The following is a 16,481-nucleotide window of genomic DNA, read 5'->3' as shown; positions in this document are numbered from 1 at the left end:
ATGCATCAACCCTCCTACTGCTGACAACCTAACTATAAATGCATTAGGCTTAAACAGAGCGGACTCCCACATTATGAAGTTTATAATGGGACTGTTAATGATCATTCTTTCCTTTCCATGTCTGTGATGCTTGCTTTTTAAAAGTGTTTTAATAAGAATTTTTTCCCACTTAATCAAGTTTTTTGTAACTAAATTTTAAAGAAAACTTTTTTTGCCACAAATGTTTATGATTGTGAGTTCAGTATGTATTCTCTCAAATTTCTATATAAACAAGACAACTGGCTATTTTACATGACACTAAATAGAATGGGATAAAATGCAGAATTTCCATTGCTTTAATGTTTCATTTTATATAACTTATACCCCACTTGACAGAACACTGAGTAAGATGGCTTACCTATGATGATTTCTACCTTCTTGCTATCTTGACTGTCTCGATCATTATATACATGACACCAGTAGGTTCCCTGATGTTCCAGATCCACATAAGGTACCTGTTATCAATATCGGAACACACATATACACACACATGTGCTTTCGATTTAATTTTAACTGGCTTGGAGAGAAACTTATTTTGAATACCTGGAATATTTTAGTGGACTTTAGACATTCTTAGATTATTTCCATTTATTAGATTAAACATTAGCAGGCAAATGATACAATGATTCTAATAATGGTGAGTTAGGTATAGTACTACTGGACATTTTAAGGATTTTATTTTGGAGTCATCTCTCCACCCAACACAGGGCTTGAACTCATAACCTCGTAATGAAGAGCTGCACACTCCACGGACTGAGCCAGCCAGGTGCCCCATCTGACATTTTACTATAAGCCCTTAAACGTGGGCTAGTGTTTTATTCTAGAATTTTTGTAAATATAAGAATGAGTTAATACTGAATAACAAGAGACTAGAACTGAAAATAAGGCAAACATTAAAATACCCCAACGAATATGAAATTTAATGGTTGTCTTAATTTTCAAATATACTACTTATTTTATATATCAACACAAAAAAATACCCAAATAACCAACTTCTTACCATGTATAGCTTTTTGGTCTCATGTATTAATGGTGATTCATTTTTGAACCACTGGTAGTGAGGAATAGGGCTTCCCACAGCAACACACTGTAAGACCAACGTGCTGCCAGGCATCAGCTTTTGGGACCTTGGTTCAACACAGATTTGCAACCTGGATTCAGAGACACCATCCACACTTCCTTAAATTAAAAGAAAAATATCACTGAACATAAATAAAATCTCTAGGTTAGTAAGAAAAAGTTCCCTCCTCTAACTAAAACAAATAAGAAACCCAAAAAAGGTGTTTTCAAGCTAATATTTTTTATGATCCTTAACAGTACCTCCTAAAACTATGTTTCATAAAAGTGTGACACTTTTAAAAATACTAGATGTTCTGTGGATAAAAGGATGCTGCAGACAAGTATGTTTAGAAAATTCTGGGTTAAACAAAGTTAAACAGATTTTTTTATTGCAGGACTTCTCAGAGTTTTTTCCTTTTGTTTTTTAAGGCTTCTCAGAGCTTTGAGTGTTAGTATGCTTTGGTGTATTTAAATTTTTTTTTCCTTAAGATTTTATTTATTTATTTCAGAGAGAGCCAGAATGAGAGAGAGCATGAGAGGGGAGAAGATCAGAGGGAGAAGCAGACTCCCTGTGGAGCTGGGAGCCCGATGTGGGACTCGATCTCGGGACTTTGGGATCATGAACTGAGCCAAAAGCAGTGGCTTAACCAACTGAGCCACTCAGGCGCCCTGTTTCGGGTGTATTTAAAAGGACAAAATAGTTCAGGTGGTTTCCACAGGTGGTTCACGTGTTTGGCCACAGATTCTTGTTGGTGGGGGCAAACAACTTATTAACATCCTGAGGGATGTTCACATTCAAAACGGAAAGTTCTACACTCTGCTGTTTGATTTAACATATTAAAAGAAGGAGTTTTGCTATTTGCATGGAATAAATACGGATGGATGACCACTAGCATTTCTTCCTGAGGTAGACACCAGAAAGCATTATTACTATTTTTTAAAAAGATTTATTTATTTTAAAGAAAGAGTGAGAGAGAGAGAGAGCGAGCGAGCATGTGTGTGTGTGCACCCATGGGGGGTGGGGGAGGAGAAGGGGAGAGAGAATCTTAAACAGACTCCAAGCTCAGTACCGAGCCCAACACAGGGTTCAGTCTCACGACCCTGAGATCATGACCTGAGCCAAAATCAAGGGTCTACTGCTTAAATGACTGAGCCACCCAGACGTCCCCAGAAAGTATTATTTACTGAACACTCATGTGTTGCTCTAAGGTCCTCGAAGAAGCAGGACTTGTCAGTGTTAACACAGTAATAAGTCTCTATTATGAAACTCAGTGTCTCTCACACAGTGCAGGTGATCAGTCTTTGCTGAGTGAACAGGATTTAATTTATAAACATATTAATGTTCACTACACACACAGAAATATTCTAGAAAGATATAAATAATTCCCTTGTTTAAAAATGACTATTTTTAAAAAAAATTTTATTTATTTATTTGACAGAGAGAGAGAGAGAGAGAGATCACAAGCAGGCAGAGAGAGAGGGGGAAGCAGGCTCCCCGCTGAGCAGAGAGCCTGATGAGGGGCTTGATGCCAGGACTCTGAGATCATGACCTGAGCTGAAGGCGGAGGCTTAACCCACTGAGCCACCCAGGTGTGCCTAAAAATGACTATTTTTAGAGATTATTTATTTAGGTATAGGAGAGCTAAACTGAGAAAGAAAAAAGGAGACAGAGAGCTAACAGAAAGTTTGTGTCCCACCTATTCTTTCTGTCTGCCGAAATGACAAAGAATATAGTTCTGGACTGTGAGTGTGAATACAGAAAATAACATCTGATGGCTACACTTTAGAACAGGTATTTTTTTTTTTTTTAAAGATTTTATTTATTTATTTGACAGAGAGAGATCACAAGTAGGCAGAGAGGCAGGCAGAGAGAGAGGAGGAAGCAGGCTCCCTGCTGAGCAGAGAGCCCGATGCAGGACTCGATCCCAGGATAGAACAGGTATATTTTTTATTTTATTTTTTATTTATTTTTATTTTTTTAAAGATTTTATTTATTTATTTGTCAGAGAAAGAGAGAGAGCGCACAGGCAGACAGAGTGGCAGAGGAAGAAGCAGGCTCCCTGCGGAGCAAGGAGCCCGATGTGGGACTCGATCCCAGGACGCTGGGATCATGACCTGAGCCAAAGGCAGCTGCTTAACCAACTGAGCCACCCAGGCGTCCCAAGAACAGGTATATTTTTAAATCAGTAGTAGTTACTGGCCCAAAAAGATGGGTGACAGAGAGGAGAAAACCAGTATGATGAAATGCTTTATTGCAGGGAATGATACACTACCTGTCCTTTCATGTCAAAGGCAACTTTAGAGGTTTTATTCCACAACATGATCTTGCCAGAGTGATACAACAGTTGGGAAAAAGACATACAGCATAGAAAGAAACACAAGGGATGTTCCGAGAGGCCAGCAGCAGGGCTGGCCTAAGGCATCTGCATGTGTACATGTCCGCAGAGAAGGGATCGAAGCACATGGGATGAAGTCGGAACAAATGGTGATCTTCTACTGGTGGTAAGTACGTACGTGAGCTTCCAGTCCCATTTGTGATACTGTGAAATTCCAGTAAATATTCAAAACAAAATAAGGCAATTCCCACTCCAATATTCAACTTAATTTACCACTTACCCTGGAAGCTTCCTGTTACTTCAGTGACATCACAAACATCCAGCTGTGACCACTGGCTGAATTCAAAGGTGAAATTATTATTAACCCGGCAGACATAAAAGCCTGCATCTTTTACATGCACTGTGTTAAAAATAAGTTCTGATGCATTTCCGTTTGGAATCTGCGGAAGAATCAGTAAGAGAATGTAAATGAATGACTCATCAAAACAACACGCCTTGTAAAAATGTGCTGTGCAAAAAAATGTCGATTTCCCTGGAGATCTGAAAAGCATATTTTCCCCCCAGTTCTAAAATATTTTTTACTTAAAAAAAACAAACATTTTGAATAATTTAAGACTTAAGTCTTAGAAATCCACACTCTTACAAATCCATTAACTAGAGAGTTAAGCTCTCTCCCACAGATCTTCCAAAAACTAACAGAAAAGTACCTGTTCTGTCATTTAAAACTGTTCAAATCATTGGTATTTAAAAAATCTATGATGGCAAATTTATAAGTAACATAGAAAGTTAGGCCTGGTTCTTCATTTCAGTTCTGGCCCAATTAGCTGTGATTACATAAGCAAGTTATTTGACCTTGAGACCCCATTTTCTCATCTGCAAAATTCCATAAGAGGACAGATTCCCGAAGCACCGCTCTTCTTTCAGGGTCTGGGCTGAGAAGGGCTACGGACAGCACGTCCGTGATGGGAAGAAATGGTCACCCAAGGGTTTCCCCAGCTCTCCACCAGGGCTCTGGTCACCACATTAAGGTTTTTCACTTTTGCTGCTCTCATCAATTTGTAAATTCCACCTGCTTCTGGCCTGCCAAGGGGCTTAGTGGAGTGCCTTGTTAGATTACATGAGCTCCCTTTCAAGAGCATCCCTCTCTCTCCAAACCCCGACCAACTGAATACCACTCTCACCCCCTCAGAACCTGCACCAAAGCAAGAGCCTTCTGTGAAGATTTGACAACTAGGATGGCCGGCTGCCCTCGACACCATGTTAATGTACAAAGTCTGCTTTCCCCCTAGACTGTTAATGCACACTTTGTCTCTCCTCAAAACTCCTCCAATCAATCCTGCTTCTCTTAGCCACCGAGTTCAGAGAGAAACTCTCCTCTTCCTGCCACCAAGTCACAAAGCTATCTATGTATCTCCTTGTAACTGCTCTCTTCTCTCTATTAAAATGGAAAATGCATCTTCCTAGCAAAGGCTACCTGGGCTTAGGATCTGTGGGGATCCACTCAGAACCTCAGACTTGGTATTCAGACTAGTTCAAGCTGCAGACATCTGGGATCAACTGGTAATTCTCTATCCGAAAGGTGCAGAAAGCAGCCTTCTCAGAGACTCCCCTGTCTGACTAAAACTAGACACTTCTGGGAAATGAGGCTACCATAAATTCCTTCTTCGGGGTGGCTTTATCCAGGAAGGAGACCAAGAATAAACCTACCACAAATCCCCTCTCCAGGAGGGTTTTATGGCCATGATGAAGATGGGAAGACCACTTGCACCTGCATGAATAAAAACGTCAAACTTTCTAATCTCCTGTTTATTCGTCCAGAAACCCCTTTGTATTTCTTAAAGAAACCTGTCTGTTCCTCTCATAGAGGCCTTTCTCCCTCCTCCCTTCTTCCTACTAAATTAGGTATGTACGGCTCTAACTTTAACCAGCCATGGAGTTACTTCCTTTGTAAGTTCCCATACGAATAAACTTTTTCTCTTGTCGATCTGTATTTTGTCAGTTAATTCACAGGCACCCAGAGAATGAACATAAGAAGGCAGGGGAAAACTTTTTCCTCTCCTGTCAATCCCATCCTCTCTGATCTCGATCCTGTAATTTTCTCTCCGCTTTACCATCTATTTCTCTTTTACTGCATCATTCTCGAAAACAAACTCTAGTCCTTGTATCTTAGGTAAAAAAAAAGAACCCTAAATAAGCCTCCCTTGACTCGCACCCTCTCCTCTCAGCAGCACTGGAAATGCTAACTACCCTTTTTCTCTTGAAATAGTTTTCCTTTTAGGCTTCATACCATTCTCTGCCGGATTTCCTCCCATCTTTCTTACAGGTTCTTCTTAGTCTCTTTACTGGTTTGTTTTCCGTAACATAAACTTTCAAAGACTCTCCGGATATCCCAACTGCCTAGCTGATTCAGGGAGCTGTCTAATGGGCATTTTGAACTTAATGCATCTAAAACTAAATCCTTGAATTTTCTCCTCAAATCCATTTCTTTCCCAATCTTCAACACCTCAATATATGATACTTCCCCAGATGCTTCTGTAAAAAATCCAGGCGTCATCCTTGTCTCTCTTCCTTTTCTTCATGCTCCACCTCTAACCAATCAGGTGTGGTCCACTCCCCCACCACAATCACCTGATCGAGCAGCTTGCTCCCTCTCCGCTGCCCTGTCACTATTTCCAGTCTAGCACAGGCATGAGCTAACTGGTCTTTCTGCTTTCTCTTGCTTCTCTTCAAAGCGGCAGCTTTGGGTCTCCAACACATAAATCCTATCATGTTACTTCTCCTGCTTAAGACAGTTAGTGGCTTCTAACTTTAGATCACTCTGCTGATTTTCCTCATAGTTCTTAACTCAAAGAATTCTCCAGTTTGTTTGCTGTCTCTCCCCACTGAGGACAGGACCCTGTGTGTCAGTGTTTCCTCACCACGGCCTCAGATCAAGGCCTTGCTCAAAACAAGCGCTCATCAAGTACTTGTTAAATGAACACATCTTAAAATAACCCTATGGTCATAAAGGTAGTCTGATAAAACTTGACCTAGTGAGTGCTTTAAAATCTATTACAACTCTCAGGGCACCTGGGTGGCTCAGTAGGTTAAGCATTTGCCTTCGGCTCAAGTCATGATCTCAGGTTCCTGGGATCGAGCCCCGCATCAGGCTCTCTGCTCAGCGGGGAGCCTGCTTCCCTTCCTCTCTCTGCCTGCTGCTCTGCCTACTTGTGATCTCTCTCTCCATCAAATAAATAAATAAAATCTATTACAACTCTTCAAATCTAAGAAGTACTCCCCACGCCCTACATTTTTATCTTTCTCAAATCGGGCATATTTTACAAATGATATGCTTAATATAGCAAGTTTTATCTGTTATTTCTTCCTTTTTGAAAGGCATTTATTAAGATAGAAGCAACTCTGCAATTGAGAACATATTATAAATAACTTTAATTACCATCTCCTGAAAACCTAGGTACATGAAACATCCTGTCTTAAATTCTTATAATCCTGGATGATAGGAATTCGTATTACAAAAAATGACACTCGGGGTTCTAACACAGGCCTGTCTAGCACCAAAGCCTACATGTAACCTTTTATTACAGTTCAGCTGCTCTCCCTTACCTGTGTATAAGGGATGGAAATAAAAAAATATAAAACCACACATTTCTTCTAAGGAATGGGATGATCCCATTAAAGGAAAGATCATGATCTTAGAATGGCTCTTTAACTTAGTTTCAGGTTTGCAAATGTAGATTTAGCACTGAGTTTGGATGAAAGCTTAGTTATTTGACTAACAGAGTATGTTAGAGTATGAAAAGAGTATGGAGTTTCAAGACACAGTCTAGGAGGGAGGGGTTTAGGGGGAGCTGGAGTGGGAGAAGAGAGAAGTCGAACAAAGTGAGACACAACACGGGAGAGCCAGTGGGAAACAGTGTGCTGAGTAGCTCAAAGAACTTATAAGAAAAAAGAATTCCACTATGGGATTTTAAATTATTTGTTGGGTGGTAAAAGAATAATGCTCCCCTCCACCAGCCTGAATTTTACTTTGGAATCTACCACAATAGCCTAAATCTTTTGATATAATAGTTAAGTGGAATCATCCATTAAATTAGCCTTCCATGGCACCTTAAAAATCTTTTAATTATAGATTTTGGTTTTCTTTTTCCACGTGGTTGGGAAGATGGTGGACATTGATACTGAGTGTGCCTACCCAAAGCAGCCAACAACCTTTCAAAATAAGAAGAGGAACTTGCTTGGAGAATTGGCAAACAGAGGCTCCTACAATATACCATAAAAACTTTGGTATAGGTTTCAAGATCCCCAAGGAGGTCACTGATAGTCCTACACTGACAAGAAATGCCCTTTCACTGGTAATGTCTCTATCCGAGGGCAGATTCTGTCTAGTGTGATCAAGATGAAGATACAGAAGACCACTGTCATCCACCGAGATGTCCTCTACCCCACATGAAAGTATAACTGCTTGGAGAAAGACCACCAGAATACATCCGTACACCTGTCCCCCTGCGTCAGGGATGTCCAGATGGGCAATACTGTCACAGTAGGTGAGTGTTGGCCCTTGAGCAAGACTGTAAGCTTCAGTGTGCTCAAAGTGACCCAGGCTGCTGGCACCAAGAAACAATTCCAGAAGTTCTGAGACTAGAGGGCACACACCGCCAAAGAAAATAAAGTCATTGTTCAAAAAGAAAAAAAGAGAGATTTTGGTTGGGACATAATTTTTTGTTAAGGACTTTTGTGTGGGTATGTTAGAATGTACTAGTGATAGATACTATTTGTTAACATTGTTGTTCTAAATAATCCTGATTTTCCATAATTTCTAGAGTTTAGAGAATCGGTTTTATCATTGCTTACCAATTTTTAAAAAAGACTTTATTTATTTGAGAGAGTGACAGAGAGAAAGAGAGCACATGAGCAGGGGGAGGGACAAGGAGAGAGGCAGACTCCCTGGTGAGCTGGGAGCCCGATGTGGGGCTCAATCCCAGGACCATGAGATCATGACCCGAGCCGAAGGCAGATGCTTAATGGACTGGGCCACCCAGGTGCCCTGCTTACCATTTTTTTATAAGACAACTTTCAGAATTGCCTTACCAAAATAATGGTTACTGACTACTTCAGTAATAACACAGCCAAGTCTATCAGATCAAAATTCCAAAAAACACACTGAGGATAATGATGTTAAATAATTTGCTATCATTCCCTCTTATGACAAGGGAAGTAAAATACATTTAAAAAGTTACCTCTTTATTCATTTTAAACCATTGATATTGTACAAATGGATGTCCAGTTGCCCGGCAACACAGTTTCACAAACTGTCCAGCCAAAACTGCCTTTGACTCTGGGTTGACGGTGATCTTTATTCCTTTTAAAAAAAAAAAAAAAAAGGTTAAATAAAGTCACAGAAAAGAGGTTTTCCTTGTTTATATTTCCGAAACCAAAAAACCCAAAAAGTATTTTGGAAATAACCTGTGTATTCATCCTGGTTGTAAACTGCCCATTCATATCTCCTTCCCCATCAGATTATGCATCTGCGAGTTCCAGGCTTTGTAAAACCAAGAGGAAAGAAATTCATCCCCAGAAGACTTTGATCTACTGTACGTCCCATGGCTGGGGAGAAAACTGTTTGTCATCTTTCTTCAATTCTTAGAAATATTTTTTTCATTTTCTAACCCCTCTGAAATCAGGATGCACCTTATGAGAGATGTCTGCTAGACAGCAGCCAGAACGCGGCTCTCAGCGCCAGCTCTTCAAGTACTCGGTCATAAACGCTCACGTGCTGGCACTTCAACGGACTTAGGAGCACTGTTGCAAGTGGTGGCCACTGAAAATGTCTTCAAGACACATTTATTTCAGAGCTGTGACTTAGCATTCAAATGAAAATCACTCCGTACACAGAAAGGCACAGAGACAGAACAGCAGGATATAAATCCGACATATGATATTTTCTCATCTGAAAAATGACTATCAGCACCAAAGCTTGGGACGGCTTTAAAGAAAATCCCAAGTCAATTATGGAACTACCTCCTCACCGTCTCCCCCACCTCCCCGCCCCTGCCCAACGCCATCTCGCTCTCAATTACTCCCACTGCGGAAGCCTGCTGCCATGTCATGGGAACACTCAAACAGACCTGTGGGAGGCCCGAGTGATAAGGGAAGAAACTTGGGCCTCCTGCCAGTGGCCATGTGTGTGAACCACCCAAGAAGTAGATAGTTCAACTCTAGTCAGACCGGACAGCTGAAGCTCTGCCCCAACAGCTTGCCCCCCACCTCATCAGAGGCCAAAACCAGAGCCCAAACCAGCCAACTAAGTCATTTTCAGGTTCCTAGCCTCAGAAACTGTGTGAAGTAATAAATAGTTTTTATATTAAGCTTTGGGTTTTGGGGTAATTTGTTATGAGGCAACAGATAACTGACACAAAAGAAACCAAAGTTAGGAAAATCTATGTTATAATACATAAAACTGGGTTAGATGGCTTCTAGGAAGGAAGAAGAAAAGATCGTTAAAACTTGTAAAATGTAATTCCCTGTACCTAGTTTTATTTTCTTTCCTCATCTATCCTGAATATGATTTCATAACAGTATCTTTTTCCTCTATAAGCCACCACGCCAAAGGAACAAGACAAGATTATAGTTGAAGAGGAGTTAGTCCAAGAATAGCAATCTTAGTACCTCAGAGACACTAACCTTTCCAGGACAAAAATAGTATATGAAGTAAAACAGGTCTGTGAAAACCATTCCAGAAAGATACCAAAACCAAAATCCAAAATGAATAAACATTTATTGCATACCTATTACATTTGAAGGTCTGGAGAAACCCTAGAAGATCTTTAGTGAAGAAAGTAGAGCCTCTCAAAAAAGAATTTAAAATGTTTACCAAGGGGGAGGTGGAGATAAGCGGGCATGGAATCGGAGATGGAGGCGCAGAGTGCCGGAGCGGAGGATGGCTTCACCCAAGTCACCTGCAAGGGTGGCCAGCGGGTGAAGAAACGGCAGGTTGAGCAGCTGTCCGCCGCGGGGGACGGTGGGGATGCGGGCCGCATGGACACAGAGGAGGCCCGGCCCGCGAAGAGGCCCGTTTTCCCTTCCATCGCCGGGGATGGATTCCTTAGTGGGAAAGAAGAAACAAGGAAAATTCCCGTCCCAGCTAACAGATACACGCCATTAAAAGAGAACTGGATGAAGATATTTACTCCTATTGTAGAACATTTGGAACTTCAGATACGGTTTAACTTGAAGTCAAGGAATGTAGAAATTAGGACTTGTAAAGAAACCAAGGATGTTAGTACACTGACAAAAGCAGCTGATTTTGTCAAAGCCTTTATTCTTGGGTTTCAGGTGGAGGACGCGCTTGCCCTCATTAGGTTGGATGATCTCTTCCTAGAGTCTTTTGAAATTACAGATGTGAAACCCCTAAAGGGAGACCACCTGTCAAGGGCAATAGGAAGATCGCTGGCAAAGGAGGAAAAACCAAATTCACCATAGAGAACGTGACACAGACACGGATAGTTTTGGCTGATGTGAAAGTTCACATCCTTGGCTCTTTCCAAAACATCAAGATGGCAAGAACTGCCATTTGCAACCTCATCCTGGGAAATCTTCCATCAAAGGTTTTTGGCAATATCCGAGCTGTGGCTAGCAGAGCAGCAGATCGATTCTGATTTCAAATCAGAGACCTTTTGTCTTTGGACTCTAGAGAAAAAGCCCTTGCCCTCTGCACATGCTTATAAGAAACCACATGAAGAATTTTTCAGTCACGTTAAGCCTCCATCGCTGCTTCTGTTCTCAGCCAGAAGCATCAACAGAAAGGTTTGATAATATTCACATGCAGCAACTTGAGGATAATTCCCCTATCTGAATTTATTATCATTACTGTACTTACACATTAATTATAATTTATCACTTCGTTTTAAATAAAAAGATTTACATAGTTAAAAAAAATGTTTACCAAGGGAGAACTTTCCTATTCATTAGTTCTTTATGTTGATGCCAAGTTAGCACAGTATGGAAGAAGTAATAGTTTTGGAACCTGTACTCTGTGTTAGTTGAAAGGACACTGTGAAGACAGAAAATGGGATGAGCGCTCTCACTCTGGCGGGCAAATTCACAGCATTGCGTTTAAGGCTCCCAATGCCATTCTTTAGCCACGAGAGACTGGTCACAACTTCTAGATACAAAGATTCTGATTTTCAAAGTTTATGTGTGATAAGAAAGAAAAAAAGCTATAACAACAAAAGAAGGGAATATAAATCTGAAGAATGGAGGATTTGTAGTTAAATGGGCTTTAAAATGTGGATGTCTTCTAGCCATCTCCAACTTAATGTGTCCCAGATTCCTCAGAAACAAAATCTACTCCTGCATGAGACCCATGTCTTCCCTTCTCAGACTCTCCCCATGCGTCCAGTTACTCAGAACAAAAACTTAGCAGTGCCTCCCGAATCCCTCTTTTCTTCCTCAGTTTCCATGTGCAACTTCTCTGCAAGTCCTGCCAGTTCTGCTTTTCCCCGTCTCTACATCTTCAGTGCCATGATCTTAACCCAAGCCACCGTCAGCTGTGACGAAACTATGTTACAGCCTCCAAACTGGTGTCCTTGCTTCCAACCAGCAGTCCAAATGTTTCTTTAAAACATAAATTAATCCAGGCTGCCTGGGTGGCTCAGCTGGTTGAGCATCCCACTTACAATTCTGGCTCAGGTCATGATCTCAGGGTTGTGAGAATGAGCCCCGCCATGGGCTCCACGCTCAGTGGGGAGTCTGCTTGAGATTCTCTCTCTCTCCCTCTCCCCTCCCCTCCACTCATGCTCTCTCTAAAAGTAAATAAATAAAATCAAATAAAACATATATTAATCTGTACCACTGCTCTGGTTAAAACCCTTGACTAACCTATTGTACTTTGAATAAAATCTACACTCCTCAGCATAGTCAGAAGGTCTTACATAAACTGACCTCTCTAACCTCGTCCCCTCCCATCCTCCTTGCTCCATCTACACTGGTTGTCTTTTCAGAAGCCAAGCTATTTTCTACTTGCCTACTTACGAGTCCTCTGCCGGATTTCCCCTCTAACCCCCCACTGTTTCACGGCAGCCTCTTTCTTTCTCATCATCTAGGTCTCTAGCTCCTCTGGGAAACGTCTCTAAACCAGCTACCCCCCACCCCCACTTCTCGATTACATTCACCCCACTTTGGTCTTTACTGCACTAACCATCTGAAATCCCTGGGTTTTCTGGTCTGTCTCACCCACTAAAACAGAAGCTTCAGGAGACCAAGGACCTTGCTTGTCTTAGTCACCGGTTTACACGACACCCAACACTGTGCCTGGTGCACAGGGCACAGAGAGTGTTCCACATGTATTATTCCACAGAGAGTATTCCACTGTGTATCATTACTGTAATAAAAGCTACTATGGCAGAAATTTACCAATGGCATTATATGTGACTGGTGTTTTGATCCCTAACCTTCAAAATGACCAAATGAGTTAGAGATTAGTTAGGTCCATGTGACAGTGAAGAAAATGAAGTAATTTGCAAAAAGTCCCCCAAATTACCTTGAATAAACTACTTAACCTCTCTGAGACCAATCTTTCTTTTCCCTATTGTAAAATGGCGGAACCAGAAGACAAACCTAGATTTCCTTGGGCTTTAAAATCCCCATGTTTTTGTAAATCTAGTGACTTTTTTTTCCCTTCCACCTTTATGGAAGAATGCTTGACAAATGAAAGCTCTATACATTTATAGCGTCACCATGTGATAATTTAATACACATACTATGTGAAGTGAAGTGATTACCACTGTTGACCTAATACATCTGTCTCCTCACATAGTTATTTTCTAGTGATTTTTTTTTTTTAAGATTTTATTTTTAAGTGATCTCTATGCCCAATGTGGAGCTTTAAATCCTAACTCCGAGACCAAGAGTCACACGCTGGGACACGTGGGTGGCTCAGTCGGTTAAGCATCGGTCTTGGGCTCAGGTCATGATCTCAGGGTCCTGGGACTGAGCCCCACATTGGGCTCCCTGTTCAGTGGGGAGTCTGCTTTCCCTTTGCCCCTGATCCCCACTCCCCCACCCCTGCTCATGCTCTCTTTCTCAAATAAATAAATAAAACTTAAGAAAAAAGTCACACGCTTCACCAACTCAGCCAGCCAGGCACCCAACCCCCCATGATTCTTAATGCACCTCCCAAGCTGATCGTCTGCCACATGAGCCTCTTACTGAAGAGACAATGTCAGGCAGAGTGCAGTGTCTTGCACCATGGCAGTGCTTATAAACTGACCATGGTAAACATTCTCTCCTATTACACAAAGAGACAAGAGTGATGGAAATTAAAAGGCTTTTCCCCTTGGAACATCTGGGTGGCTCGGTCAGTTAAGCGTCTGCCTTTGACTCACGTCAGGATCCCAGAGTCTAGGATGGAGCCCCGAATCAGGCTCCCTGCTCAGTGGGGAGCCTGCTTCTCCCTCTCCTACTCTCCCTGCTTGTGTTTCTTCTCTCCCTGTGTTTCTGTCAAATAAATAAATACAATCTTAAAAAAAAAAAAAAGGCTTTCTCTCTAGAGTGTTTTACAAAGAAATGAGCAACTTTAATGGACAAAGGGCCCATAGGGCCAGGGTATCTTAAAAGGTGTACTTCCTTTGTGGGGGAGACAAAACTACATGATTTCTAATGTACGTTAAGCTTAGTTTACACATCGGTCCTGGACCATCCATTTCAGTAGTCTAGTCTTTAATAAGCAAAAAATAAATACACGTATTTATTACTTAATGTTTCAAAGATTGAGAATTGAAAGGCACAATCTGATTTGGAAACCGCCCTTGGTGAGTAGTAAAGACAAGAAGTCGCAATACCTCCCATGCATTAACCACACAAATTTCCTTCCTCCCACATAGTGTTGTGCGGCAGGGAACCATGGCCAACCTGTAACCACCCTCACAGGGCGCCCACTAGTCAGAAGGTGCCGAACAAAGGTAAGGAAAGAAGATGGATGGAGCTATGGAGGGTGTACCAAGGCATACAAATGAAAGTTCTGTTTTAAAGGGTGAATGCACAGTTTCCTGGCAAACAAGCCATTTTCAGATAACATCTGCAAAGAAGTCAAAGAGGTTACTCGATTTCCTGTAAACCGGGGAGAATCTGAACTAGGTACGATGGAACATGAGGATGGTTCATTCAGCACACACCTATGTAGATCAGAGAGCTGTGATACTGAACAATAAAACTCAAAACCTGCTGGAATTTCAAAACAAATAAGTTAGTGTGATTCTTGACTTGACAGGAGGATTCACCATAGCTTTCCTTTAAGTTACCCTCACTCAGGATGCATTTAAAGTTTTTCTTTTCTAAAGATTTTGTTTGAGAGAGAGAGCGTGCGAGCGAGAAAGCACGAGCAGGGGGAGCAGCAGAGGGAGAGGGAGAAGGAGAAGCAGGCTCCCCACTGAGCAGACAGCCTGATGTGGAGCTTGATCTCAGGACCCCGGGATCATGACCTGAGCCAAAGGTAGCAGCTTAACTGACTGAGTTACCCAGGTGGTCAATGGATGCATTTAAATATTGATGTAATTTACAAACAGCTGTTCCAGGAACAAATCTATTGTATATGTGACAGTATATCTGTTTTCAGAGGCTGTGAACCAAGATTTCTTTCCATCAGATTCTATCTTAAACTCTTCCTTGGAGGTATTCCGAAAGTTTCTAAGCTATCATCGAAAAGTGCCTCATCTTGTCCCAGAATAAATACCATTTCTCTTCCTCCATCAATCTCCCCCCAAAACAACCAAAGCATGTCCATGTATGTCCCTCCTATAAGTCAGTTTACATTTGCACCTCCTGTGGCTAAACCTAGTCTCCTCATGATACCTCATATACTTCTGTATTGTGACCCTGAATACCTCAGCGCAGGCGCACATTCTTTCAGACCTCACAAGTCCCTTTCTCTCTCCTCCTTTGTCCTTTATTCCCATCCATACCATCACTGGCTCTTCTGCTTCTTGGTATTTTCCTTTCAGAAATTTTTGTCACTCATGCAACAAGAAAAGTCCTTTGTAAATGAGATCTAATATGAGTACTTTTTAATTTGGCAAGGACAAAAAAATTGCAGTCCATGGGTCAAAGAGGCAACTGGGGGAATAATTTATCTCTGAGCTTCCTGAATAACCCAGAAATTTCCTAGCATAATGGAAATGACATTGAGTTTAGCTTGGGGTCAGCAGACCTGGGTCTAATCCACTTTTGTCAATAACTCTGACTCTGGCTAAATGATAAGCACTGGAAATCTCATTTTCCACACAAATGTCTGCTCACATTTAAAATTTAAATGTTCATAATGGTACACTTCTGTTCCTTCACAAACTGTAAAGATAAGATGGTTCTGAACTAAAGGTATTTTGGAAATTAGAGAATAATATCCAACAATCTTGGTTTCGTCTTTTTTTAAGATTTTATTTATTCATTTGAGAGAGAGCAAGAAAGAGAGAGAGCAAGCATATGAGAAGGAGAGGGAGAGGGAGAAGCAGACTCCCCACTGAGCAGGGAGCCTGATGCAGGGCTCAGTCCCAGGCCACTGGGATCATGACCTAAGCCAAAGGCAGGCGCTTAGCTGACTGAACCACCCAGGCACCCCTTGGCTCTTGTCTTAAAAGACAAAAAAGGTGTGGTGCAAGTAGAAATGATGTGACTGAAGAGATCTCGGCCAGAATCGTCTAGAATACACAAAGAGTGAAGTACCTTTTCTATAAGGAAGGAAATAAAATGGTCACATCACAGAGCTGGACTTGAAACCCTGGGATTCATCTAACGAAACCCATACATCAAATGTTAATTCTCTCTAAATAGCTCCTATCATGTGGCCTCTGCTTAACCAGTTCCGGGCCAGGGCATCACTTCCCTGGCAGCCATCTTGGGATCTGCATACCTACAAAACTGATGGAGCTTATAATCACTCAGAATGTTTTCACTTAAAAAAAGAAAAACAGGAACATCTTGAACTGCACATCTAGGTTCAATGACATTTGCGAAGGACAGAGATAACAATGTCAGTTGCTTCGGGATTGGGATTTT

The 16,481-nt window shown here is 41.5% G+C and overlaps 2 protein-coding genes and 1 pseudogene across 3 annotated transcripts in view; 2 read left to right on the top strand and 1 right to left on the bottom strand.

Annotated features, from left to right (window-relative positions):
- Window positions 1-16,481, bottom strand: part of MALT1 (MALT1 paracaspase) — a 60,595-nt gene that overhangs the window by 30,713 nt on the left and 13,401 nt on the right. For both annotated transcript variants that reach the window (XM_046025184.1, XM_046025185.1), the window contains exons 3-6: window positions 8,672-8,793; window positions 3,715-3,874; window positions 1,040-1,218; window positions 398-494 (exon numbers count right to left, since the gene is read on the bottom strand). In XM_046025184.1, coding sequence (XP_045881140.1) covers window positions 398-494; window positions 1,040-1,218; window positions 3,715-3,874; window positions 8,672-8,793 — 558 coding nt within the window. The remainder of the gene's footprint in view (window positions 1-397; window positions 495-1,039; window positions 1,219-3,714; window positions 3,875-8,671; window positions 8,794-16,481) is intronic.
- LOC123954219 lies at window positions 7,597-8,070 on the top strand (annotated as a pseudogene).
- On the top strand, window positions 10,332-11,036 carry LOC123954218 (RNA-binding protein PNO1-like). Its single transcript, XM_046025186.1, has one exon. It carries the CDS (start codon window positions 10,332-10,334, stop codon window positions 10,911-10,913), a length of 582 nt encoding a protein of 193 aa, XP_045881142.1. The 3' UTR covers window positions 10,914-11,036.

The sequence above is a fragment of the Meles meles genome, chromosome 12 (assembly GCF_922984935.1).
Source record: "Meles meles chromosome 12, mMelMel3.1 paternal haplotype, whole genome shotgun sequence".
Taxonomy (NCBI): domain Eukaryota; kingdom Metazoa; phylum Chordata; class Mammalia; order Carnivora; family Mustelidae; genus Meles; species Meles meles.
Note: the sequence above shows the minus strand (reverse complement) of the source record. Positions and strands in the feature narration are given on the sequence as shown.

Bases quoted from the DNA above. Each gene is read 5' to 3' on its own strand.
- LOC123954218 (XM_046025186.1), top strand. From the start codon at position 10,332: ATGGAATCGGAGATGGAGGCGCAGAGTGCCGGAGCGGAGGATGGCTTC.